At 40.5% G+C, this 22,476-nt stretch overlaps 2 protein-coding genes across 7 annotated transcripts in view; one reads left to right on the top strand and one right to left on the bottom strand.

The window, feature by feature from the left end:
- The window catches only part of ANAPC10 (anaphase promoting complex subunit 10), a 117,654-nt gene that overhangs the window by 43,850 nt on the left and 51,328 nt on the right, over positions 1-22,476 (top strand). The window contains exon 5 of one of the 2 annotated variants that reach the window (XM_083756082.1): positions 15,322-15,359. In XM_083756082.1, the coding sequence (XP_083612208.1) occupies positions 15,322-15,348 (27 nt within the window). In that variant the 3' untranslated portion in view covers positions 15,349-15,359. Of the gene's footprint in view, positions 1-15,321; positions 15,443-22,476 lie in introns of those variants that run through there. The other variant, XM_083756081.1, reaches the window with a different exon arrangement.
- Positions 12,409-22,476, bottom strand: part of HHIP (hedgehog interacting protein) — a 73,182-nt gene continuing 63,114 nt past the window's right edge. The window contains exons 12-14 of one of the 5 annotated variants that reach the window (XM_083755673.1): positions 19,210-19,358; positions 17,939-18,063; positions 12,409-16,288 (exon numbers count right to left, since the gene is read on the bottom strand). In XM_083755673.1, coding sequence (XP_083611799.1) covers positions 16,172-16,288; positions 17,939-18,063; positions 19,210-19,358 — 391 coding nt within the window. In that variant the 3' untranslated portion in view covers positions 12,409-16,171. Of the gene's footprint in view, positions 16,289-16,360; positions 18,064-19,209; positions 19,359-22,476 lie in introns of those variants that run through there. The other 4 variants (XM_083755672.1, XM_083755676.1, XM_083755675.1 and 1 more) reach the window with 4 other exon arrangements.

Genomic DNA, 22,476 nt, shown 5'->3' on the forward strand with positions numbered 1-22,476 from the left:
TAGGCTTGGAGATAGTGTCTGGCCCAAGGTCACCACATGAGCGTCATAGCTGAGTGAGAATTTGAACCTGCGTCTCCCCAGGTCTAGTCAAAACAATTTAACCACTACACCACATTGGCTCTCTAACTCATTGCCTTGTATTGTTCCCAGTGTTTATTGTCTGGATCAAAGCTCGGTTCGTATCCACCTTGCTTATTTATCTCATTTGCATCATCCTCCCTCTTTAGGCCTTTTCAAAATCAGGTACAGTGGTGCCTCGCTAGACGAAAAGAATTCGTTCCAGGATTCTCTTCGTCTAGCGGTTTTTTCGTCTTGCGAAGCAAGCCCATTGACAGCTTAGCGGATTAGCGCTACAGCTGTCAAGCGGCTTCCAGCGATCAGCTGTTAAGCGGCTTATCAGCGGAACAGCTGATAAGTGGCTTAGCGGCTTAAGAAAAGGGCGAAAAAAGCGAAAAAACCCCGCGGGGGGATGCAAGATTTTTTTCGTCTTGCGAAGCAACCCCATAGGGAAATTCGTTTTACGAAGCGCCTCCAAAACGGAAAACCCTTTCGTCTAGCGGGTTTTTCGTCTTGCGATGCGTTGGTCTTGCGGGGCACCACTGTACTGTTGGTGACATCTTTCCAACCTGATCCTAACTATTCCCACTTGTAGGAAAGGCTCATTGGGTTGCATCCAATAAAAGTTATACTCTAGAGTTGGACCCATTGAAATTAATGGACCCAAGTTAGTTATGTAGGAATAAAAATGGGTACAACCCATTGACAATTATGCCCCATTTCCCCATTAAAGTTAGTATTCCGATTAGCAGCTGAATTTTATGCACAAACTGTTTACATTTATGTTTTGCTATAGACTTTCTGTTTCCCTTGAAAGGTTTCATAAGATGCTTGGCCACTATGTTTCCAATACATTTCAAAGTCGCCTGCAGGTATATAATGCAGCCACCTTGCTGAAGCTAAGGAGGTCTGGGACTGGGAAGTGGCTGGAGACCCAGATAGATAGATATAAAAAAATTGTCCAGTAGCACCTTAGAGACCAACTAAGTTTGTTCTTGGTATAAGCTTTCATGTGCATGCACACTTCTTCAGATACATGCACACACACAAAAGCTTATACAGTACCAAAAAAAACCACCTTAGTTGGTCTCTAAGGTGCTACTGGACATTTTTTAAATTAAAAAAAAAATATTTTGACTGCATCAGACCAACATAGCTACTTACCTGAAGTTAGATAGATAGATATAGATAGATAGATAGATAGATAGATAGATAGATAGATAGATAGATGATAGATGATAGATAGATAGATAGATAGATAGATAGATAGATAGATAGCCTTGTGCTCCTGGGAAGAAGGGTGGGATTTAAGTGTAATAAACTAATGAATAAGCCCTGAGCTAATCTTGAAAATGGGCATTTGGAAGAGACGAGACTTCTCACAAAAGGTGTAAGCCACTTTGGAAGTTTCTGCTGATGAATGTTACTGTATAGCACAGAAGTGGGGAAATGTAGCCGTCCAGATCTTGCACGACTACAGCTCCCATCATCTGTGACCATGGACTATGTTGGCTGGGGTTGATGGCAGTTGGAATCCAACACCTGGAAGGTCCCAGGTTCCCCATCATGGGCAGTCTTCAGGAACGTGTGATAAGTTATACCTGAAAACTGGTGTGTGTGTGTGTGTGTAAGGAAATAATGCAGAGGTTCAGTAAAGGATACAGGGAAAGGGTAACCAACAACATCTGGAATCTGACTGGAAAGAAGGAATAACTGAAAGTGCAACTCGTAAGGGAAAACAGAATGCAGATTGCAACCAATTAGCAAAGATCAAAAGTTCCCGTGGAAAGATGCTGTGGTTGAAAGCAGCATAAAGTATTACAAAAGACAAACATAGTTGTTTCTTCTTACTTGGAAAGCTTTATTGGAGCTTCGTCTCACACTGAAGATCTCTGGATATTTAGCTCAGCTTGATATTTGGGCTGCAGCAAATCTACTGAAGTCAGAGGCATGGTTTCCAAGTGGCAGGGCAAAACAAATAGCAACTTGCGTGGCTCTGCATTTAGAGCTTGTATTAACATTTCATAGACTTCTTTCCCAACCCACATAGCAAAAGGCTCATGATTTCATTATTATCTTAGGAAAGGCAGCCACACAACTATCTTGTGTCATTTGCCACGACGTATCATTGGCTATATATGTTACACTGCATTGGCGCTCATAAATCATGTTATCATCACCTTTTCCGGTCACATGGAGCCAATCATAACTGCCACTCTCCATTTCATGCAGAAGGCAAACTTCAAAGCAACCCTGGGACACCTCCAGCACCAATTTTTCTGTCTCAATGCCCTTTTGGAGAAGCCTTGTGCCACCACTGAAAGCCCATCTGACGAGGAAGCATTGTGAAATATCTGACATCTCCGGAAAGGCTTTGCCTCTGCCCTGTAATAGGTTGCAGGGATGGGAAGGAGTCACCCCAGCTTGGAAATGTAGGACTTTCCTGACCATTGTACCAGATTCTTTTCTTTCCCCTTTATTCTTCTCCCTAAGTCTTCCATTGGTCTTGTGGGCCACAACTGTGCAGCGGAAAAACCCTATAGGCCTACAGGGAAACTTAAATGCAAACTACAGCTGCTCATTGAGTCAAGGTTTTTAGCTGATTACCTAATCAATTTTCAGACAAATTATTAATCCATAAAACTTAAATAAATGTGTATATTACCAACACCTCAAAACTGGTACCTCTTGGGAAGATTGAAGGAAGTTCAAGGTGACTTACAATTTAATAATCACAATTTTAATAAAAACAAAACACCATCTGGATATTTTTCCTTTGCATTTCCTGCCTTAGTAATGGTCCAAACATAGTTTTAAAGATATAAAATATGCCCCTCAACAGTTAAAACCTTCCCCTACCAACCTCTCACTGTTCACTCACATTCTCTAGCGCTACAATGAAGATCTTGTACAATTTAACAATGCCATTCATTCTTCAAGGCTAACCTTGTCCACTTTTGGAAAATGGAGAAATAGAGTATCTCCCTGCAGGTGGGTAGCCAAAACTTGTGGTTTTGCCACAGGAGGAGCCATCAATCTAGAAACACCCTTAAATTCTCTAAATCATATGACAGCTGCTTGGATGACAAATGTGGGTATTGCTTTATTTGCTTGGGGGGGGGTGTATTTGTGAGTGAGAGAGAGAGAGTCCACTCATGCAACAGAACTTCCCCTTGCTTTCCAATCCAGGCACCCCCACAAACATCTGCTCTGGAGAGTCCCCCAGTCCTCTGCAACAGATTTTGAAGGTGTGTGGGGAAATACAGGGGAAAGCAGAAGAGGGGAAATTCCATTGCGCAAGTAGGTTGCATGAGTGGAACAGCTGCACTAGAATACAACACATTTTGGAAGTATTTTCAACCCTGACAAAGTGCAACAACATCCGTGTTACATTGTAATAATCACTACCCTCTGGAAACTTACAGCATTGTATGAACATAAACCACTGGTAAGCCTATTATTATTATTATTATTATTATTATTATTATTATTATTATTCCACACAACTGACAGGGTTGACCAAGCCACTCTTGGTGGCTTCTAACAAATTATTAAAGCACAGTAAAGCATCAAACATGAAAAACTTCCCTATGCAGGGAATACTGATGTTCTGTTTGTTCTGCTTTATGGTTAATACGACAGAATCAAAGAATGGCCATGTTGGATGAAACTCATTTTCTATAATTCTGTTTGCACCATGCACATAACAGGCATGTATCAAGTTCTCAAAAATAAAATAAAATGATGCCGAGCTGTTTTACTCATCAGTAATACATAAAAATGATCAAGTTACTTTTGTTGCATCACTGACAAAGCAGCTGTCTGCAAGGAGCGGATCTTTGAAGGGAACATCCTGACATTCTTCCTCGCTTCTGTTCTGCCCATTTGAAAAACTTGCTGTGGTTCACCCTTCTTGCTCCTCTTCATGCTCCAAGCGCATGCAGCGCAGCTGTTTCTACAGCTTCACCGCTTCTTAGGTGTTGTTGTTTAGCCGTTTCTCTTGCCTTCCTCAATGCCTCTTTCATTGGGACACAGAGAGATTGTCAGGAAGAGCAATATTGGAAAGCCATTATACGCGGTTTCTGCCAACAACTAGACCAAAAAAAATGCTATAGTTCATTTAACTTATTCAGATGTTATCTGTATCCCATCCACAAAGGCTACTTAGCAATGTAGAGAGAGAATAATTACAGAGAGCTGAATTTTAGCTTTTAAAAAATTAAATTTGATTCTGTGAAGATAAGCCTTGATTCTAGATGGTACATTCTTGACATTTGAGTTATTATTATTATTATTATTATTATTATTATTTATTTTTGTGTGTGTGTGGTTTTTACGGACAGCATTTGTTTTTAAACTGGACTTTTATTGGACAACTTGTTTGGCTTATTTGTGTATTGCAGTTTATCTGTGGGGCATATCAGCATAAATTTGCAATCACCACATGGACAAAATATCGGATGAGTTTAAAGTAGAGTTAAAAAAGGATGTTGACAAGACTAGTTAAATTAAGCCGGGTGGAGGAGGCAGCTCTGCATGTTCAAATTTCACTTTGACCAGGTCATCAGAAGGTGATTTTACATCAGTCTTATGAATGTAACCTCACATAAGTTCATTTGCTGTACGGGAAAAGGGAATCTCTGCAGGAGGAGCAGGTGCAAAAGGGGCTGACACTACTACGACCTGTGTGTCATCCATTCTGCCTTCAGCCTCCCTTGTTGAGCAGGGAGGCCTGAAGGGAGTTTCCATTTGGTTGGCTGCACAACTGGGAACACTGCATTATCAGGTCCCAGGTGGGAAGAAGAATGGAATCAGAAAATTGTAGAGTTGGACCTGCTGCAATGCAGGAATTTGCAGCTGTCCCATACAAGAATCAAACCTGCAACCTTGGTATTATCATGGGGGGAGCATTAGAACAGGCTGGTGCTCATCTCCATGTCTCCTACGCATGTTGTGATCCCTGTCATAGCTCACTGGTAGAGCACATTGTGACTCAACAGGGCTAGAGTCACATCAGGCATTACTACGTAAGGACAGGAGAAATGCTAGCCAGGATCCGTGAAATGGTGAATGCCAATCTTCATCAAGATCAGACAATTTTCCCTTGTCAAAAGTAACATGCAGAGTGGCCCTCCTTTGTTGTAACTTTCTTGTAACTTGGATTTTACTGAATTAGTGCTTTTCAGTCCAACCCTAACCATGTAAATAAGTCAGAAGAAAGTCCTGTTGAATTAAAGGGGGGCAGGGTTACTCTCAGGTAAGTGGAGGTAGGATTGCAGCCTCATCATCCCAATCTATTTTCACTCAAATAATAAAAACAGATGAATTGTTTACTGAGCACCCGTCTTGATTTGCTTGCAGAAAGGTTGTAGCGTGCTCTTTCTTATTTGTTTATGTGGAAGGTATACAGCAAGGACTATTCATTCTGATTTCATTGCAATTTGGATGGTGGTTGTACATCTGTCCATGAATCAGTTGTTTATTCCACATCTACTTGTGCACTTTCCCATCACTTTCCTAACCACAATTTTTAAAAAAGTTAAGTTGTTGTTCCAGAGCAGTTTAATCCACTTTAATTGTGCAAACCTGGATTTCCATCATGTGATTGAATCCCTCCTGGAAAATGCTGACGTTCTGAAGGTGACCAACAACAACAAACAGCCAAACAGCAAGAGAGAGGTTAGGCCGAGATAGTGATCTGCCAAAAAGGCACCCAGGGAGCTTTTGTGGCTGTGGAGAACAAAGCCCGGGCCCCCTGCATTCAAATTTTAGCTCATTTAAATAATATTTAGAAGCACAGAGATGTCTGTGCATAAACCAACTTCCTAAAGAGATTTTAAGCATTAAGTATAATGCTGTTGGGTTCAATTCAAAGCCAGATAATGGCTTTGAAATGCAGAATATTCAGCAGTCAGATGCAAAAAGAGCCAACAGATGGAAAAATGAAATGTGCTCTCAATCTACTTGGGAAGTTTGACTTGTCTGTAGATGTAGATGTTGATGAGAGATCTCAGGATTAAGTTACCTTAAAGAAGTGAATGGGTGGTCTTAACAAAAATTAATATTTGAGATAAAAATCAAAGTGGAAGGGTACAGAGAGAGGGATAAATTGTTAACCTCTCTGTTTAGACAGGGATTCAGTTTCAGTAGAAACTCATTTTTTAAAAACATGACAGCTTTGGCTTTCTTAGCAGGGAAATAGTTTGTGGGCAGAGGTATGACAAACTTCCACAGCTGCTCAGAGAACGTTTTTTGGTTCACCTGAGGTTTTGCATTTAACTTGATGTGAAATGGTAAAGGACAGCTGTATGTATGCATGCAAGGGGTAAATAGCTTTTCTTTAAAAAAAAGTTTTCTTTTCTTTTTTTAACCAGAAGAGTAATAACACAATTTAGTTGTGTTCTGAGAAACCCATTAAAAGGTTTTCCAGAGGGATAGTCATGTCGGTCTGTTGCAGCAAAAAGTGCCAAGACCTTAAAGTCCTAAGAAACCTATTATGGCATATGTTTTATGGACCACTGGAATCTCTACTTCATCAGATGTATGAAGTGCAATCTTCAACTGGAAATCATATACAGTACATTGTAAAAATGGGGAGGTTGGCATTAAATGGCAATGAAATGCAAAAAAAATACAGTCAGTGGTGATTCAATTGGATCTTGAATGCATGCAATAGAAGCATAGTGGGAGTAATAGATGCTTAACAGAAATAGGAGTGAGTGCAAAAGCAATTCCAAGCAGCTGGAGGTAGAGCATAGTTGATTATAAACTGATTGTAATTTTTGTTTCTATGGTGCAGTTGTGCATTAAATGTGTGGAAACTTGCAGTCAAACCTAACAATGCTAGTTAGTATATGAAGGGGTTAAGGACCATAGAGTTCTAAATTGCTAGAGGGTCACATCCCCCCTCTTCTCCAGACTGTGACCTTGGATTAAGTAAGTAAAGCATTTTTTAATTTACTTCAGCGTGGCCTGTTTCATTGCATGTGAGTACAAGGGGGCCAGCTGCCTCAAGCAGCTGGAATGGAATTAAAAGAAGGTTTAATAGTCTATTTCTATGCTTCTTTAATCGGCCTAACAATAGGATTTAAACTGCTACCAGGACTCTTTATGTGATAGCTCTCTGTTTTTAGAAACAGGCACCAGCCATTTCCCCTTTGTTAGTTAACCCACACACGTGGGTCTGTAGAGAATTAAATATAATTAATATATCTTCTTATCAATACCCATCATAATGCATTAGCCCTCCTTTTTAGAATGATAATGAAAGGCAAAGTCCCACAGTTATGATGGGACTGTGTCACATCAGAATTCAGGTAGGAAACTGTATTCTAAAGCTCATACAGTCACATGAGAGGGTTATATATTATACCTGCCTTGTATGCTTACATTAGTTCTAAGGATGGATTAACATGTTTATTTTACCAATGGTAACATTTGTACTCAACAAAATTCCATTGTTCTGTTTTGGGGTTGTTGTTTTTTGCACTGGTTACATTTCATACTAATGCCCCCCGTCATGCTTCACCCATAGTCTGATGTGGCATAGTCCTACATTAACAGCCATGAGCCTTATATCACCTTAAAGACTAAAAATTTATTATTTGCATTGACTTTTAAATTCCACGTGTCTTCCAAGAAGCTCAAGGCAGTGCCCAGTTTTATTTTGGCACAAGTTTTTATGGACTGGAATCCACTCTAGCACTCCTACAATATGATCATCAGTTTATATAGACCAGGTCTAAAACTTCTACACCAATCACTGTTATTTCCATTTTTAAGGCTGAGGAGATGGAGGAATTTGTCAAGGCAAAACAAAGCAGGCCTAAAGCCAAGATCCTGCCAACTGGACCATACTAGCCTAATTGGAACAAAACATTGAAAGGGTTGCAAGACCCTTGGCAAAAGGAGGCATGACATTTCCCTTCTCCTTCCATCCAACTGAATTTTTCTGGAGTGATGTCCAGTTCCCAGTCCCCACCCAGGCAGCATTGCATGAGGTAAGGGAGCCCTCCATGTAGCTCCACCACTGGGTGCTGCGTTACGCTTTCCCTGCTTGGAAGTCTCTCATAACTACCTCACACCTGGCTATATTTCAAAGATTAATGAGCAGCATCTTGTCAGGTTTAATATATCACCCTGCTTAAGTTTACTTTGACGATGTAATCATAAATTCCCTGACTTGTGGACTACTCCTTCAGGATTTGCATGCAAATTATAAGGAGAAAGGAGGGAAAATACAGAAAGGATCATAAAATAGAATAAGTGCCAGTTTGGAGAAAAGGAACTGTTATTTTTATTAATTTTTTAAAATGTTGGGCTTTCTCTCTCAAGGATTACATGCAGACTAAACAGAGTTGAAGCCATAAAAATTTAAAGACACCAGAAAACATAATAAAAATAAAATCCTTTTTAGGTATGAGGAAAATTTATACCCAATTATACCACCCAAGCAGGGCTGTTAATTAACCTAATGAGAAAATATGTTCCATTTCCATGCTCCAAAAGCATCTGATACTTCTCAAAGCAACATCTATTCATTATGCTGAAGACACATCCCAAAAATGGTACCTAGAAGCAAATTCTTAGGCAAAACAATGAGGACAGAAGAAAATTCCCTGTTAATGGTATGTGTAAAACACTAACAGGTAAAGCTAGTCTCTTTGCAGCTATGGAAGCCTCCATTCATAGCATAGAACATAGGACTGCTGAAGAAGCCTCTTCTGTTTATTTCTATGAAAAGTGATGGTGTAAGGTCAACGTGACTCCTCTGCATTGGGCTTTGTGCCGTGTATGTTGTTGGAGCTCCCAAAGCAAATAGTTTATCTCACCAATACAATATTATTATTGATGCTAGCTTTCAGATATATCTTCCTTGTAAAAAAACAGGGTACAACATTTGAAATGAATGTGTGGAATATCCATGTATGGTGATGTGATGAACCTATTAATCAAGAGGAAGAACCCATGGCTAGTGCTCTTGTAAAATTCACCATCGGACATACTGGTTAAGATAAACCCATGGAAAAATGCTTACATTGTGAGTCCTTAAGTTATCACAACGTGACAAGCTTCACATCATTCAAACAATGCCTTAGTCAATGCCTGGGATTGGCACTATGTGACCCTAGGTACTCGGATGCTACAGCAGACGGAAGGAATCTTCACCTTCGATCACTTTGGGAAATGGTAGAATATTGGCCTTGCATAAACAAGGTTCTGGGTACAATCCCCAGTATCTCTATGTAGGGCTGGGAATACACCCAATCCGAAACCCTGCTGCCAGTCCGTGTTGATACTGAGTTAGATAGATCAATGATCCAGCTCAGTATAAGGCAACCTTTTCATAAAGCAAAAGAAATATGGAAGGAGGCAGGTGAGAGCCACACAAGGGAGAACTTACATTCATCACATCACATTTTTCTAGAGGGGTAGCTGTGTCTACAGCAGGATTAACATCAAAGGGTCTTGATCTTCATGGACCACAGTCAACTTCTTTAGCTGTCACAGAGAAGATGCAGCTGCTGCACTGCTGCTCCTCCTTTTGTCCTCACTGCTAACATGGCAGTGATGCTGCCAATCGTTTCCCGGAGATGGTGCTCCAATTTTCGCTGGTAGGCTATGCCTTCAAGCAGGTTCCTCCTAACTTTTGGGAACTTGCTCTACTAACTCGTCTGCTTTAGGTGGCAGTTAAAGGAGAAGGGACAAGAGGACTGGTGGTGAAACAGAGTGGGAAGGCTGTGCAATGTCCGCAGCTTGTTTTCTGGGATGGTTCCAATTTTGGGAAAGCCCAGGTAGAGCACCTCCTGGTGTATGCCCACCTTCTGGTAGTGTTTGTGGCCAGCAGTTGAGTAACACCCAGAGGCTAAGTCTACCCACTATTTAAAATTTTCCCTAGAGTGGGGCAGAGCTGCAGAGCCACCCATCTCTACTGGCATCCCTACAACATACCTGGATGGTAATGGGCTAGAGTAGGTTGGCAAGGTTGGGGCTGTGCAGGTGAAGTAGTGGAGCCAAACCAGTGAAGCCTCCTTCTGGCTCATCTATGCAGCTCTAACCTGAGCACCATTCTGTCCCATCCCTGTGCCATCCAGGTACATTACAGCAATGCTAGTATGAGAAGGGTGGTTCTTCAGCTCCGTCCTACCAGAGGGGACACTACGGAGGTTAACACAAATCCTACATGTTAGGTGCCCTGGAGTATTTAAAACTTGCAGGCACCAATTTTTTTTTTTTTTTGGGGGGGGAACCTTGACAGCTGAAAGCCTTTGCCACGTAACCTCACAAATATCATTCATACAATATACATGGTTCATCAAAGTAAGCAATGTTTTACAGACTTTAATTAGCAAATATATAAATATCAGTTTGAACAGTAAAGTGGAGACATTTAAAGCCAAAGAAACAGAAGAAATGAGAGCAGCATGTTGATTCCTGAATCTTTAAGTTAGATACCCACCTCCAATTAGATCCCCTAAGTCAGTAGCTGTCATAACAGTGCAATTGATGGAGCTAATGTTAGTGTTAGCTTGAGCTGGTGGCATATGCCCAGATATGGTTACAGTCCTCCTAGCCTTCCTTTTTTGCAGTCCTAAATGTATTTGAGCTGCTGGATCCCTGTAAACGTCAATGAAACTTCACTGGCACAAGTGCATTTGTGATCACAGCCAGGATAAGCAATTGGTGTTTTTGAATTGCAAGATGACACAGTTCATAAATAACTCTCAAGAGTGGGTCTGACCTCACAGCAATCCACCAGCATTCAAGGGATGCATGAAGTCCCAATGTGCTGAACTACATTTTCTCTCACTTTTGTAAATTTCAGACTTTATTGAATTTAAATGTAACATGTTATACTTCTTTATTTTTTTAAATCCCTTTCCTTTGCTCTTGATCTTCTCCTGAGTAATGGAGCCATCAAAGCCTTCTGTGACCATTACAAACTGCAGCTGCAGCAATAATATTACGTTTCCTAGCAGGTGTACTCTCCACCCATTAGTTTGTAATATTGTGAGGAGGTGGGGTCCCAAATGCAAATCCTTTGATTCCAAGCTGATCAGGTGACTCCACCCTTCCTGGCAATTGGCGATGAGCGTCCAGACAGCCTAACACCTGAAACACTCCCATGAGACAGAAAAAAAATCCTAAATACAATTCTACTGAAAAAGAAAAATATAACCCAGATGTTGTTTTGAGGTGTTGATGGAATGAAAGACTCATTATTCCAAATGGACACCATCCTGAAATCACATCCTGGCACGTCTCTCATTTCAATGAGATTACTTAAAGGCAGTGGCTTGCAGGATGGAGGCCAGCTGAGCATTCCCAGGACTTGAGGTAAAACCCATGTGCAAAGTTCTTCAAAACAAAAATGAAAGGTCAGGTGCATATTAATTACAAGACGTATAAATATGTCAGCAGGTTTTTGTAACTTCTTAATAAATCACCAAAGCAAGCAAAGCCAGCTCATGATGGCAGGACCATATGCTGAGTAATTAGGGGCTGAGCCTTATGGAGTTCTTTTCTGTGCAACAGAGCCTATCAAATGTAACACATATTTTTTTTGGTCCTGCCTCTGATATTATAATAACCAGGCGCAACTGGATGGAAGCAGAGGTGCACCTCTCTCCATCACCATGGTGGAAAAGCTGCAGCTGTCATGCAGCTGCTATGGGCACAGCCAGGAAAAATAAAACACTGCAACAGAAGGGAAAGGGGTACCTGCTTTGTACCAGCTCAAGCTCTTGCCTGCTTAGCTTAGCTTGGCCTTATCTGTCGTGGGTAGCAGCAATTCAGGGTCACATGTAGAATCTTTCATGTTGCCTGCTACCTGATCCTTTTCGCTGGAGGAGCCAGGGATTAAAGCTGGGACCTTCTGTCTGCAGATTATGTGGTCCACCACTGAGCTACAGCTGAATATAGCAAAAGTTGGTTGCAATGTGCTTTCATTGAGTCAGCAGCATGTGGGTTAATTACATTAAGGCTGCAATCCTGTGACAAATAACCTAAGCGTCAATACCACTGAATTCAATGGAAATTACCTCTGAGTAGACGTGCCTAGGCTGCTGCTGCTAAATCCCATTTCACTGCTTTTTATTTTCTTGCATTTATATCCCACTTTTCTTCCAACATGGAACCCAAGGTGGCATACATGTTCCCAGGTAGTCTTCCATTTGAGCACTGACCAGGCCCAGCTCTGCTTAGTTTGAAACATGGGACTAATAACTGGGCTTCAGTTGCAACCCTAGGCACATTTACTTAATTTCATCCTTCTCCTTCAAGAGTCATCCCCCCAACCAAAAAAAATTCTAAATGTATTTTGTGGAGTGGGGAGGGATATAGCAAACATACTTGGAGAGATTAAAAAGTAGATGTTTTATTGTTATATAAGCAAGCAGACAATGTTTGAAAAGTTGAAGGAGAAATACAAATATGTAATATACTAAACTTCATTAACAATATGTAGGCTTTGTTGTGTAGCATTGAAAACCAAGACTTCAGCTATGGCTCCTTGCTTCCTTGTTCAAACACATGTCTCCCATGTTTTAGCTGATAACATTATGATGTCTATATACACTAGTGTGATAAAGATATGCTACATATAGAATGAGGATATCTATAATCATGTGTGATCTGAAATCAGTGTTAGAGCTGCACTTATTTTAAAATAATTGAAAACTTTTAAATCGTAAAAATGCCATAAAAAGCCATCCCTTACTCCTTGTAAATGCAATCCTGCAAATTATCATGTTACAGGGAAGTTGTGCTGAGCAAGATCTGCAGGCATGGTACAGGAATGGACCAATGAACATCACTGCTTGTTACTCCAGAGGCATGGGAACAGATATAGGATTACCTTCTTCATTTGTTCAGACCTCCTCCTATCTGGACTAGCCACATATCTCTGCATGTGTCCTGTTGTACTGGTGCTTTGTTTTTAAAACAGTAAGAGTTACTCTTTGTTCTGCTTGACAGATTAATCATTAGGCTGGGAATGCTAAAGAGCTGAAACCAAGAAAAGCAGAGCCCTGTTTTAGTGTGATGAAGAACATAAGAGGAGTCTGCTGGATCAGACCAATGGCCCATCTAGTTCAGCATGCTGTTTCCGCAGCAGCCAACCAGTTGCTTGTGGGAAATTACTAAGCAGGATTTGAGCACAAAAACACTCTTCTCTCCTGTGGTTTCCAGCAACTGGTATTCAGAAACATTACTGCCTCCAAACATAAGGGAACCTCAGCCTTGCTGTTTCCTTAACATTCCACACTGTGATAAGGAATGATGAGGAAACCCAAAATACTGCATTGTCTAGCTTATCACAAAGAGCAGAACCACTGCTCTCTGTATGCCATTATAGGTGCCATTTGAGAGTGGGGCAGGAATGGGTTTTGTTTTGCACTTGTCTACATGATTTCTTCACTATGCAGTCAGGTACTGAAGGGCATAAGCACCAGAGAGGCGTGGAGTGAGACCCAGATAATTTATCCACCTAGCACAGGACCACCATATTCATACTTCAAGCGTGACCAAGCACCCTGCTATTATGAAGTGTCCCGGCATCATCCCATCCAGCATCAGCGTAGGCAGCTGAGCCCTGAAAATCCAGCATGTTTGGAACATAAGAGTTCAGCAGCCCTCTGCAGTTCTGGACACAGTTAGTTATTTTGAGCAGTCATAGATAAAGGAAATAAATGGAAATAGAGTTGCCCATGTTTTACTTACCAGTCCTTAATTCTATGATAATTCCATTGATAGCCTGGGCCTCTCTACATCCATAGATTTATCTTACCTTTGACTGTACCAACTGATCACTGCACCTTTAGTGGTACAACTTCCGCCCTTAAGGCTGCAACCCTGTCCCCAATTATCTAGGAATATGGAACATGGTGGGATATAAACCCCAGACAACATACATAGACATGCCCCAAATTTCATGCAGTTCCTTTAATGTGGACTTGGTTGAGTGCCAGTCTGTGGTTTTTGGCCTAATCGTATGCCCTGGACATGCAACATAGTAGTCAGCTGACGGAAGAAAATATACAGCCCTGCTATAACTAATTAGAGAATAGCTTAATGATGGCACCTTAATATCACAAGAACTGTGACATTTCTGTCAAATATCCAGGCTCTCAAGAATGACAGACCAGTGGGTCTACACACACTTGTCACTATTAATGGTTGCTATAGTTATTTATACATTATTAGTTAAATATTTTTCATAAGAGCTTTCTTGTTTGCATTGTTCTTTAAAGGTGAGAGATAAAATTATTGAAATTCATTCAATTTCATAAGTAGATATACGCATATGCACTGGCATATGCAGAGTTTTTTGAGCATGAGAGCACTTTCTACCCCAAAATATCATTGCTGTGAAAACAAAGACAATATTTCAAAATAACCTCATTAGAATTGCAGACCAGGAGAGGCTGATGAAAGAAAAGCTTGAGCACAAGTACAAAAGTCATATGCTCTTCTTTGAGCCTATTAACTGATTGCCCCACCGACCTTAATTTTTACTGGGGGCAAAAGTTTCATTGTAAACTTCATTTTTAGGGTCGCATTGTGAGTTGCCATGGTGTGAGCTTAATTAGCAATGAAATTGTCACAGAAATAATTTACATATTTTTGCATGCCATTACTCAAGGTAATTACTATATTCCGTTAAGCCTCTTTTTAAGGCTTATAGGGCAGTTTTTAGAAATAAGGCTTAAAGTCATCCACTGACTTCTTCAGTAATTGTGGTGCTTTTCATAAGTATGCAGCTTAGTTTTTCAGTGAATTTACTGAAAACAATTTATTTCCACCAGGGAGTTCTCATGCTATATTATACACTTGTAGGAGACGTTCACAGACACACATTCCTTTCCATATTATTCCAATTCAATATTTTAATTGTGTAGTTTGGGCTGTTTCAACTGCTACTCCAGTTCAATATTATAAAACAGACTTTGTGTCATTGCCACTTGCACTGCAATTAGTTTTTGCAAATTGGCAATAGTTTTTTTTTTGTATAATCACTAACAAAATAATGCCATGATTTCAGTTATTATATATCCCTGTGGTTTTTTTTATGAACCAACATGTGTGGTTGACATATTTACTTCAAGATTTTAACCTTCTATAAGAATGCAGCCTTGGGCTCTTGTTACTAGAGTTTACCTTCTATTGTTTAAATTGCTTGAAAAACATAGGAACCGAACATATTTGCTTGTCATAGATGAAGTTTTGCTAGCTATGAAAAAAACCCTCTCTTTCTCCTTCACCCAGGTCTGCATGGAAATACCAGCTATTTGAATCATCTAAATGTGAGTTGCTTGTAAACGTTGCAGTAACTTCATTCTTACTCTGGCAAAGCTATGTGAACAGTGTAATGTCTAATAAAACAGCACGATTTGATAGATTTAGACAGCTGCCTCATTCTCTAGAAGTTCACATTTTGTTAATGCCACCCCCACGTTGAATAAGAGAAGATTAGAAGGTAAGGTCAATGTACGAAAATGGTTGCCAGGACATTTTTTTTTTAATTGTAAAACTTTTTGTGATGTGATTCAGTAAAAAGACTATAGGGAGAAAGCAATGGAGACAAAGGGCTGCTATTAACCTACAGATGCAGGCTATTGCAGGGTTCATTGCGAGATTTGTCACACTGCTTAGCCAATGACGTGCTAGCATGACTGGAAGAGACCACCCTTTTCTGGGGTAAGAGGGTAATTTGGTCTCCATGCTCATTTAATCCTGAACCTTCACTGAATAGAGTGTCAGTTGGGTCTACATTGTGCAAAATTATGCATGCACTTTTTAATGCTGCCCCATTGTTCACTAAGCACTCAACCAAGATTTCTCAACCAATTTCCATTTGTCAGGAGGTCACTTGAAACCCAAGAGGAATCATAGGTGGATGGCAAGGGCAGGCGCTGCTTCCTTCTGCTGTCTCTAAAACAGATGTTTGGACACGAACAGCTTACCTATTGCATTTTGCTTACAAATTGCAGCAGTACTAAAATTTATGAAGAAATGGCTTGATTTCATTTAGTGACTGAAGAACTCACTCTTATAAATGCGTTCCCTCTCCTACAGATACCATTGTCAAGGAGGCTGGGGATGTTTGGTCAAAGTGTCAGGCTACATTGCTTAAAACATTGCACACTGTTGGTGTAGGAGGAACAGGTGTTTGATGAACTGTGGGACGAAGGGCACCCTTGCTCTTCCCTTCTCTCTGTGTGGGAAGACTTCTCTGCAAAAACAATAGCACAAAGAGAAATTGATATACACCGCAAGTATGAACACACAGACTACAGCACAAGTATTGCAGGAATAAGCATTTTAAATTCTGAGGGTGATCCTATAGTTCCAATATTAATCAATACTTTAACAATTCTGAATACAGCATGTACATCAAATTTATTGATACATTTACAAAAAGGAAACAGCATTATGTTAACTCTCCAAGAAACATTTACATTTTGAACCATATTTGGCAATAATCATAATTTTAATGATTTGTACAAGTGTCCTCTTAACACAGGCAAGACTTTAGCTAAAGTGAGCTCCCATCCAGTGAAGTTCCATTCAATGTGAATTCTGTAATAAATTCAAATACCATATAAAAATGGGCCAGTCCTGATATAGTGGAAATAACTCTATCAACATTTGCAGCGACTGGTTGATTGGCTGCAGCTGTTTCTCCGTCGATTACGAACAAAGGCTGACACAAGGATACATTTCTACATTATGTCCACAACACATTAAAGAGTGTGTTTGCTCTTTTGCTCCCCGTCATTCCAATTAATTTGAAGAAAAATGTAACTTTAGTATTTGACAGGACATGGCAAAGCTGTTCATCTAGATGATGTCTATATTATAAAAAATTAAAATAAAATAATATAAATATGTAACACAAACCCAGTGCCCATTGTTAAATAAGATATTCAGTAAAAAAACAAAAAAACAGACTTTCTACAATGACTGGTTTTAAAATATGCAGATATAATTTAATTATGAAGAACTTGAAACAGTGTGGAAATTAAGCTGCGATAGCCAGATTTTTGCATCTATGCCAGATAAAGTAGTTAAGTGCATAACATTCTGTTACATTGATAGAAGTGTAGATTACAATCTTACAATGAATTGCCTATATAAGAATGCATTCAGGAGTTCCGAAACATTGTCTTAAAACGGTGGGGTAGATTCACATGGTCATGTTTTTGATACGCTAACTGCAATTTTAACGTCATAATTTGTTGATCTGAAGATTCCAGTGGATAATAGCTCTTACTAAAATACCCTTTTCCCATCCTGTTCAGAGAACAGCTTTTAATGGAAGGGGGGGGGAATTACCAATGTGTTTATTGTTACATGAATTTGATGGCAATTGGTCATTTGAATCCACCTGCCAAATATCTTAACCATGGTTAAAATCAAAATTTAATAATGGCCAACAGTTTCAAAACTCCTTTTCTGATTGCTATACTCAGATAGTTATACACAAAAAATGGTGGGATATCAAATAATTCATAGTGACACCATTGGAAATTATTTGTGGTAACAGTGGCATTTCTGTGTAAACTACTTCACATGAGGAAATATAATTTTGGAATTCCACTAGTTATGCAACCAGATGTTTGTGCGTGAATTGTACGTTTTTGCTTCTCTGAAAAGGTAAAAAGGCAGATCTACAAACCCAGTGGAATCACTGGAGTTTCAAAGCAGGATAAGAGTCTTTTGGTGGAGGGAAGAGAGAGATAGATAGAAGAGAAGAGAAGATTTGAAAAACAAATGCCCATTGAAAATGTGGTATCCAAATAAGTCCCAGACACTATACAATGTAGCTGGTTAGATCCAGCAAATAGGATGTCATGTCTATGATCTGATCAAGAATACCTGCCCTTGTCACTCTTCGGATGTTTCTATCCACTTGCTCACATTGAAGACCAAGGTATCCTTTTTTACACATGCATTTATTTGGTCGTATGCAGACACCCCCGTGTCGACAGGCCGGTTCACATTTTGCTGTAAAAAACACAAAAAAAACTCTTATGTAGAAGCTTTCCCAAGAATAAGGAAAAAAATTCATATGTACAAAATGGGAACTATTTCTCTATCATAATGGCAGCAGTATGGATTTATTTAGTTATTTTCAAAAAATGAACCACTTGCTTTTGTCTGTTTCTCAGAATATAAAATAGGCCATGATGCATTATGGGATGGGAAAAGAAACTTGGATAAAAATATAACAGAAATATGTAAAAGAATACCTTGCTCATGAAAGTATCTCTCTGATTTAGGGAGTCTACCACATTCTTATCAACTGTTATTCTGCATATGGTCTGCAATTGTCTTTTTCTTTGGTAAAGAAATTCCTTGAGCTGCAAGGAATTCTAACCATCAAGAGCTCCATTTTAAAATTAAGTTTTTTTAAAAAAATATATGGCTGTGAAATGTACAAATTAATCTAAAAATGATATGTTTTATTTTGCTCCAACTCATTCAGAGTGAGCATTGGGAGGGCCCACAGAGACTCTTGGACAGACACGGTTCTAACTCACTAGGATCCCTTCCTGGAGTGCATTGCCCTTAGCTGGCCAGGTGGCGGTGGTCAGAATGTCTCCTTTGAACAGAAGTTCCTTTTGGTCTTTGAACAGTATGGTGAGACAGATGTCCCTCAAGGACTCTATGGCTGCATGCTTCAGAGGTTTCCTTGCTTCACTCATTCTCTCCATTTAACCTGTATCCCACTTGCATCTTCTCATCCTCAGGTCTATTTCCACAGCTTAGCTCTTCTTGTATGCACAGAGAAACTGACTGAAAGCGTGGAGAAGCATTTAAAGGATGGCAAATGAATGTTTATGTTTGGTGACAGTGTTAGTCCCCAGATGTGTGTTGTTTCATTCCAGTGGTCCTAAACAGACTACATATGAGCAACATGCAGGATAGCTTTGGCACAGTTTATCAAATGCACACATGTCATTTGATGAAAGCAAATTTCCGAGTCTCTTGCTATTCGTGATTTCCCTTCCCCTCCCACCCATTCATTGCTTGCTGATAGAAGCTTGAGTAAATGAGGAATTTAAAATATATGGATTTAAAAAAACCACTTTTGTCAGAAGTTGATGGAAGCTTGCTATTTCCATGAATTATTGTGAACGGAATACTAACCAATTCTGCAGAACTCGCCTTCCCAGCCTTGATTACAGCAGCATTTTCCCGTGGGAGTGCAGTGCCCATTTCGACAATGCCTTGAGCATTCAGATGTCAATATCTGGGCAGGAAGAGCTGTTCTTTTGCATTCTTCTGGGACTAAAGGCCTGTAGAAAAATATACAGGCAACATACATATTTAAAAGTCAGGGTCAAAGAGAAATTGTTTACACATAGACTGGATTCATTTTTTTCCTCCAAAAGAAAGCTGTTTAAAATGGTCCAGGCAACAGAGTTTATGAAGTTGTGGAAAATTATATCTTGCATACATTTTAAGAGTTTTTATGATGATGAAATCCACTGCTTTAGAACAGTATGCTATTCAGCAATCATTATAGCCAGCAACAATATTTTCAAAGAAGCCTGGTCACACTGCTTTATAGTTTAATAGCTCCTCCTAAGTCCTCTTGGACATTCTGCTATCTTGGTAAAACTCATAGAGTTGGAAGGGGCCATGAGAATAATCTAGTCCAAACCCCTGTAATGAAGGAATTTTTTGTGCAATGCAGGGGCTCAAACCCTTGACCAACTCTAGTTAGAGGGAGAAAGAACAAAGTATGTGTAGGTGGAAGGGGGAGAGACCTGGTATTGAGGAACTAGAGTAATGAAGCAAGCACAGAACAGGAGAACCAGGAGGAACAACTGGACCTGGAGTAAGAACGGTACTTGAGGCAACTGGAGGTCACCTGTGTTTGCAAGCTAATAGACAATTTCACATAAGAACCAATAGTTTTGTACATGTTGTTTTTTCTTTTCCCCGTCTTTGCTGTAGCTTAATTAATCTTATTTTTAACATGTACGTTTGAACTTGTCTGATCTATCACTGCTTGGTTCAGATGGTGGAAAGATAACAACAGTGGAATCCAGTTTAAACAGAGTGGGAGAATCTCTGCTGGAGAAAGTTGGGAGCACATCAGAAAAAATATCTCACAAAAATTCCCACATAAGCTACCATCTATTCATATAGCCCAGAAGCCAAAACTGACACAGATTATTATAGATTTAAGCATTTAGAATGTCTGCTGGCAATCATATCCCAGTACCACACACACACATTAGGATTGCAGCTCTGTAATATACCACAGGATGCTCCTGCCAACCTAGCAGTTTGAAAGCACATCAAAGTGCAAGTAGATAAATAGGTACTGCTCCGGCGGGAAGGTAAATGGCGTTTCCGTGCGCAGCTCTGGTTCGCCAGAAGCGGCTTAGTCATGCTGGCCACATGACCCGGAAGCTGTACGCCGGCTCCCTTGGCCAATAAAGCGAGATGAGTGCCACAACCCCAGAGTCGGCCACGACTGGACCTAATGGTCAGGGGTCCCTTTACCTTTTTAATATACTACAAAGGACCTAGAGAAGCATAAATAAATACCATGTAATGAAATAAACAGAGCACCTTGTCTTATGATAGTGCCACACAATAATAAACCTTCAGGTGCTGAAACTGCCATGGAAGGTATGGAATTCTCCCTTGCTAGAGGTTTGTAAGCATAGACTGGATGGCCAACTCTCAGGAATGTTCTGGTGGTGGACTTCCTGCATTGCCGCTGAGGTAGATGAACTGAGATCCCTTCCAGCTCTGTAATTCTATGCGTCTATTACTATATGTATCCATGAGCTTCAGAAATGCATTATTGGATACTTTGGGTCATGTTACACTTGTATCATTTTTTAAATTGAAAGCATTTTGCCCCACATTTTGGCTAAAAAGAGTTCCTGAGCAGCACAGAGCAGCCCACAGCACAAGACAGTTCCTGCCCTCAGGCTTACTATCTAGAAGAAACAACCCCATAAAAGGGAAAAGGGCAGCAGGAGGAAAGGACTAACAAAACTTAGACATCAGCTCTTAATGCTACAGTTCTTACAATGACAAGTTGGGATAGAAACAGTTCAGGTAGACTGATGGAATGTGCATTACTAGGTGACAGATGAGAAGAGAAAAGAAGGGACACAGGAAGCTTGTCTTTCAGCACAGCCCATGGAATAGCCCTGCTTCCCTTCTCTCCCTCTGCTGGAGCCTGATGGAATGGCTGCTGTGAGGTGACACTTGAAGGAAAGCCAAAGGCAGCTGGCCTCTCAGCAGAGCCAACAGAATGATAAGTGAAGTCAGAGTCATGGACAAGTCGGGTGAGCAAACCACTTCATGAGTTCCAGAGGCTTAAGCTGATCTTCATACTTAGGAGTCTCAATCGATGTGATTTGGCAGCCCTGTGTTTGACATAATCAGTCACTGTATATTACATAACGGCTCATGTGTATTCCTGCATGCAGTTTCATGCTGACATGTACATTTCTTCCTGAAAGCCCTGTCCATGGGATCTCTTTTTTGGGTCTCTATTCCAAGCCCAGAAGCAGTAAGCCGCAAGATATGCTGATGACACACAGTTCTACTTCTCCTTTACATCTGCAGGTGTGGCAGCGGATGTGCTGGACCCTTGTCTTGCCTTGGTAATGGACTGGATGGGAGCCAACAAACTGAAGCTCAATCCAGAGAAGACTGAGACGCTGGTAGTGGGCAGTTCTCTAGACTGCATGGATGAGAGGCTGCCTGCTCTTGATGGAATTACACCCCCTCTGAAGGAGTGGGTACATAGCTTGGGGGTAATTCCTGGATCCTTTGCTGTCACTTGAGGGTCAGTTTGTCTTAATGGTGTGGAGTGTCTTCCATCAGCTTCAGCTGGTGGCCCAGCTGTGCCCCTATCTGGACATGGATAGTCTAAGGCCTGCTGCCTATGCTCTAGTAACCTCTAGGTTAGATTGCTGCAATGCATTATACATAAGGCTGCCTTTGATGATGCTTTGGAAACTTCAGCTGGTGCAGAATTTGGGGGCCAGTTTGCTCACTAGGGTAAGATGGTTTGAGCATATTACATTGATCCTGGTCCAATTGCTTTCCCAGTGTAAACCAACCCAGACCCTGCAATCATCATCTGAGTCATTTCTTTGTGTGCTACCCCCACAAGCAGTCTGGAGGGTGGCAACATGAAAACAGGCCTTTTATGCAGTGGCTCCCCATTTGTGGAATGCTCTCCCCAGGGAGGCTCACCTGATGTCCGCATTATATATCTTTAGGCACCAGGTGAAAACATTTCTCTATAAGTACAAATACCTAAGTACAGACATTCCTTTACCCTGGCCAGATTCAACGTTCTGCCCTCTGCCCTGCTGCTAGGCAGATATGAGGGCAAACCATATGAGTCACGTGTTTGCCCATGTGACTCATCGG

This window comes from Podarcis gaigeae (assembly GCF_964106915.1).
Source record: "Podarcis gaigeae genome assembly, chromosome: 9".
NCBI lineage: Eukaryota > Metazoa > Chordata > Lepidosauria > Squamata > Lacertidae > Podarcis > Podarcis gaigeae.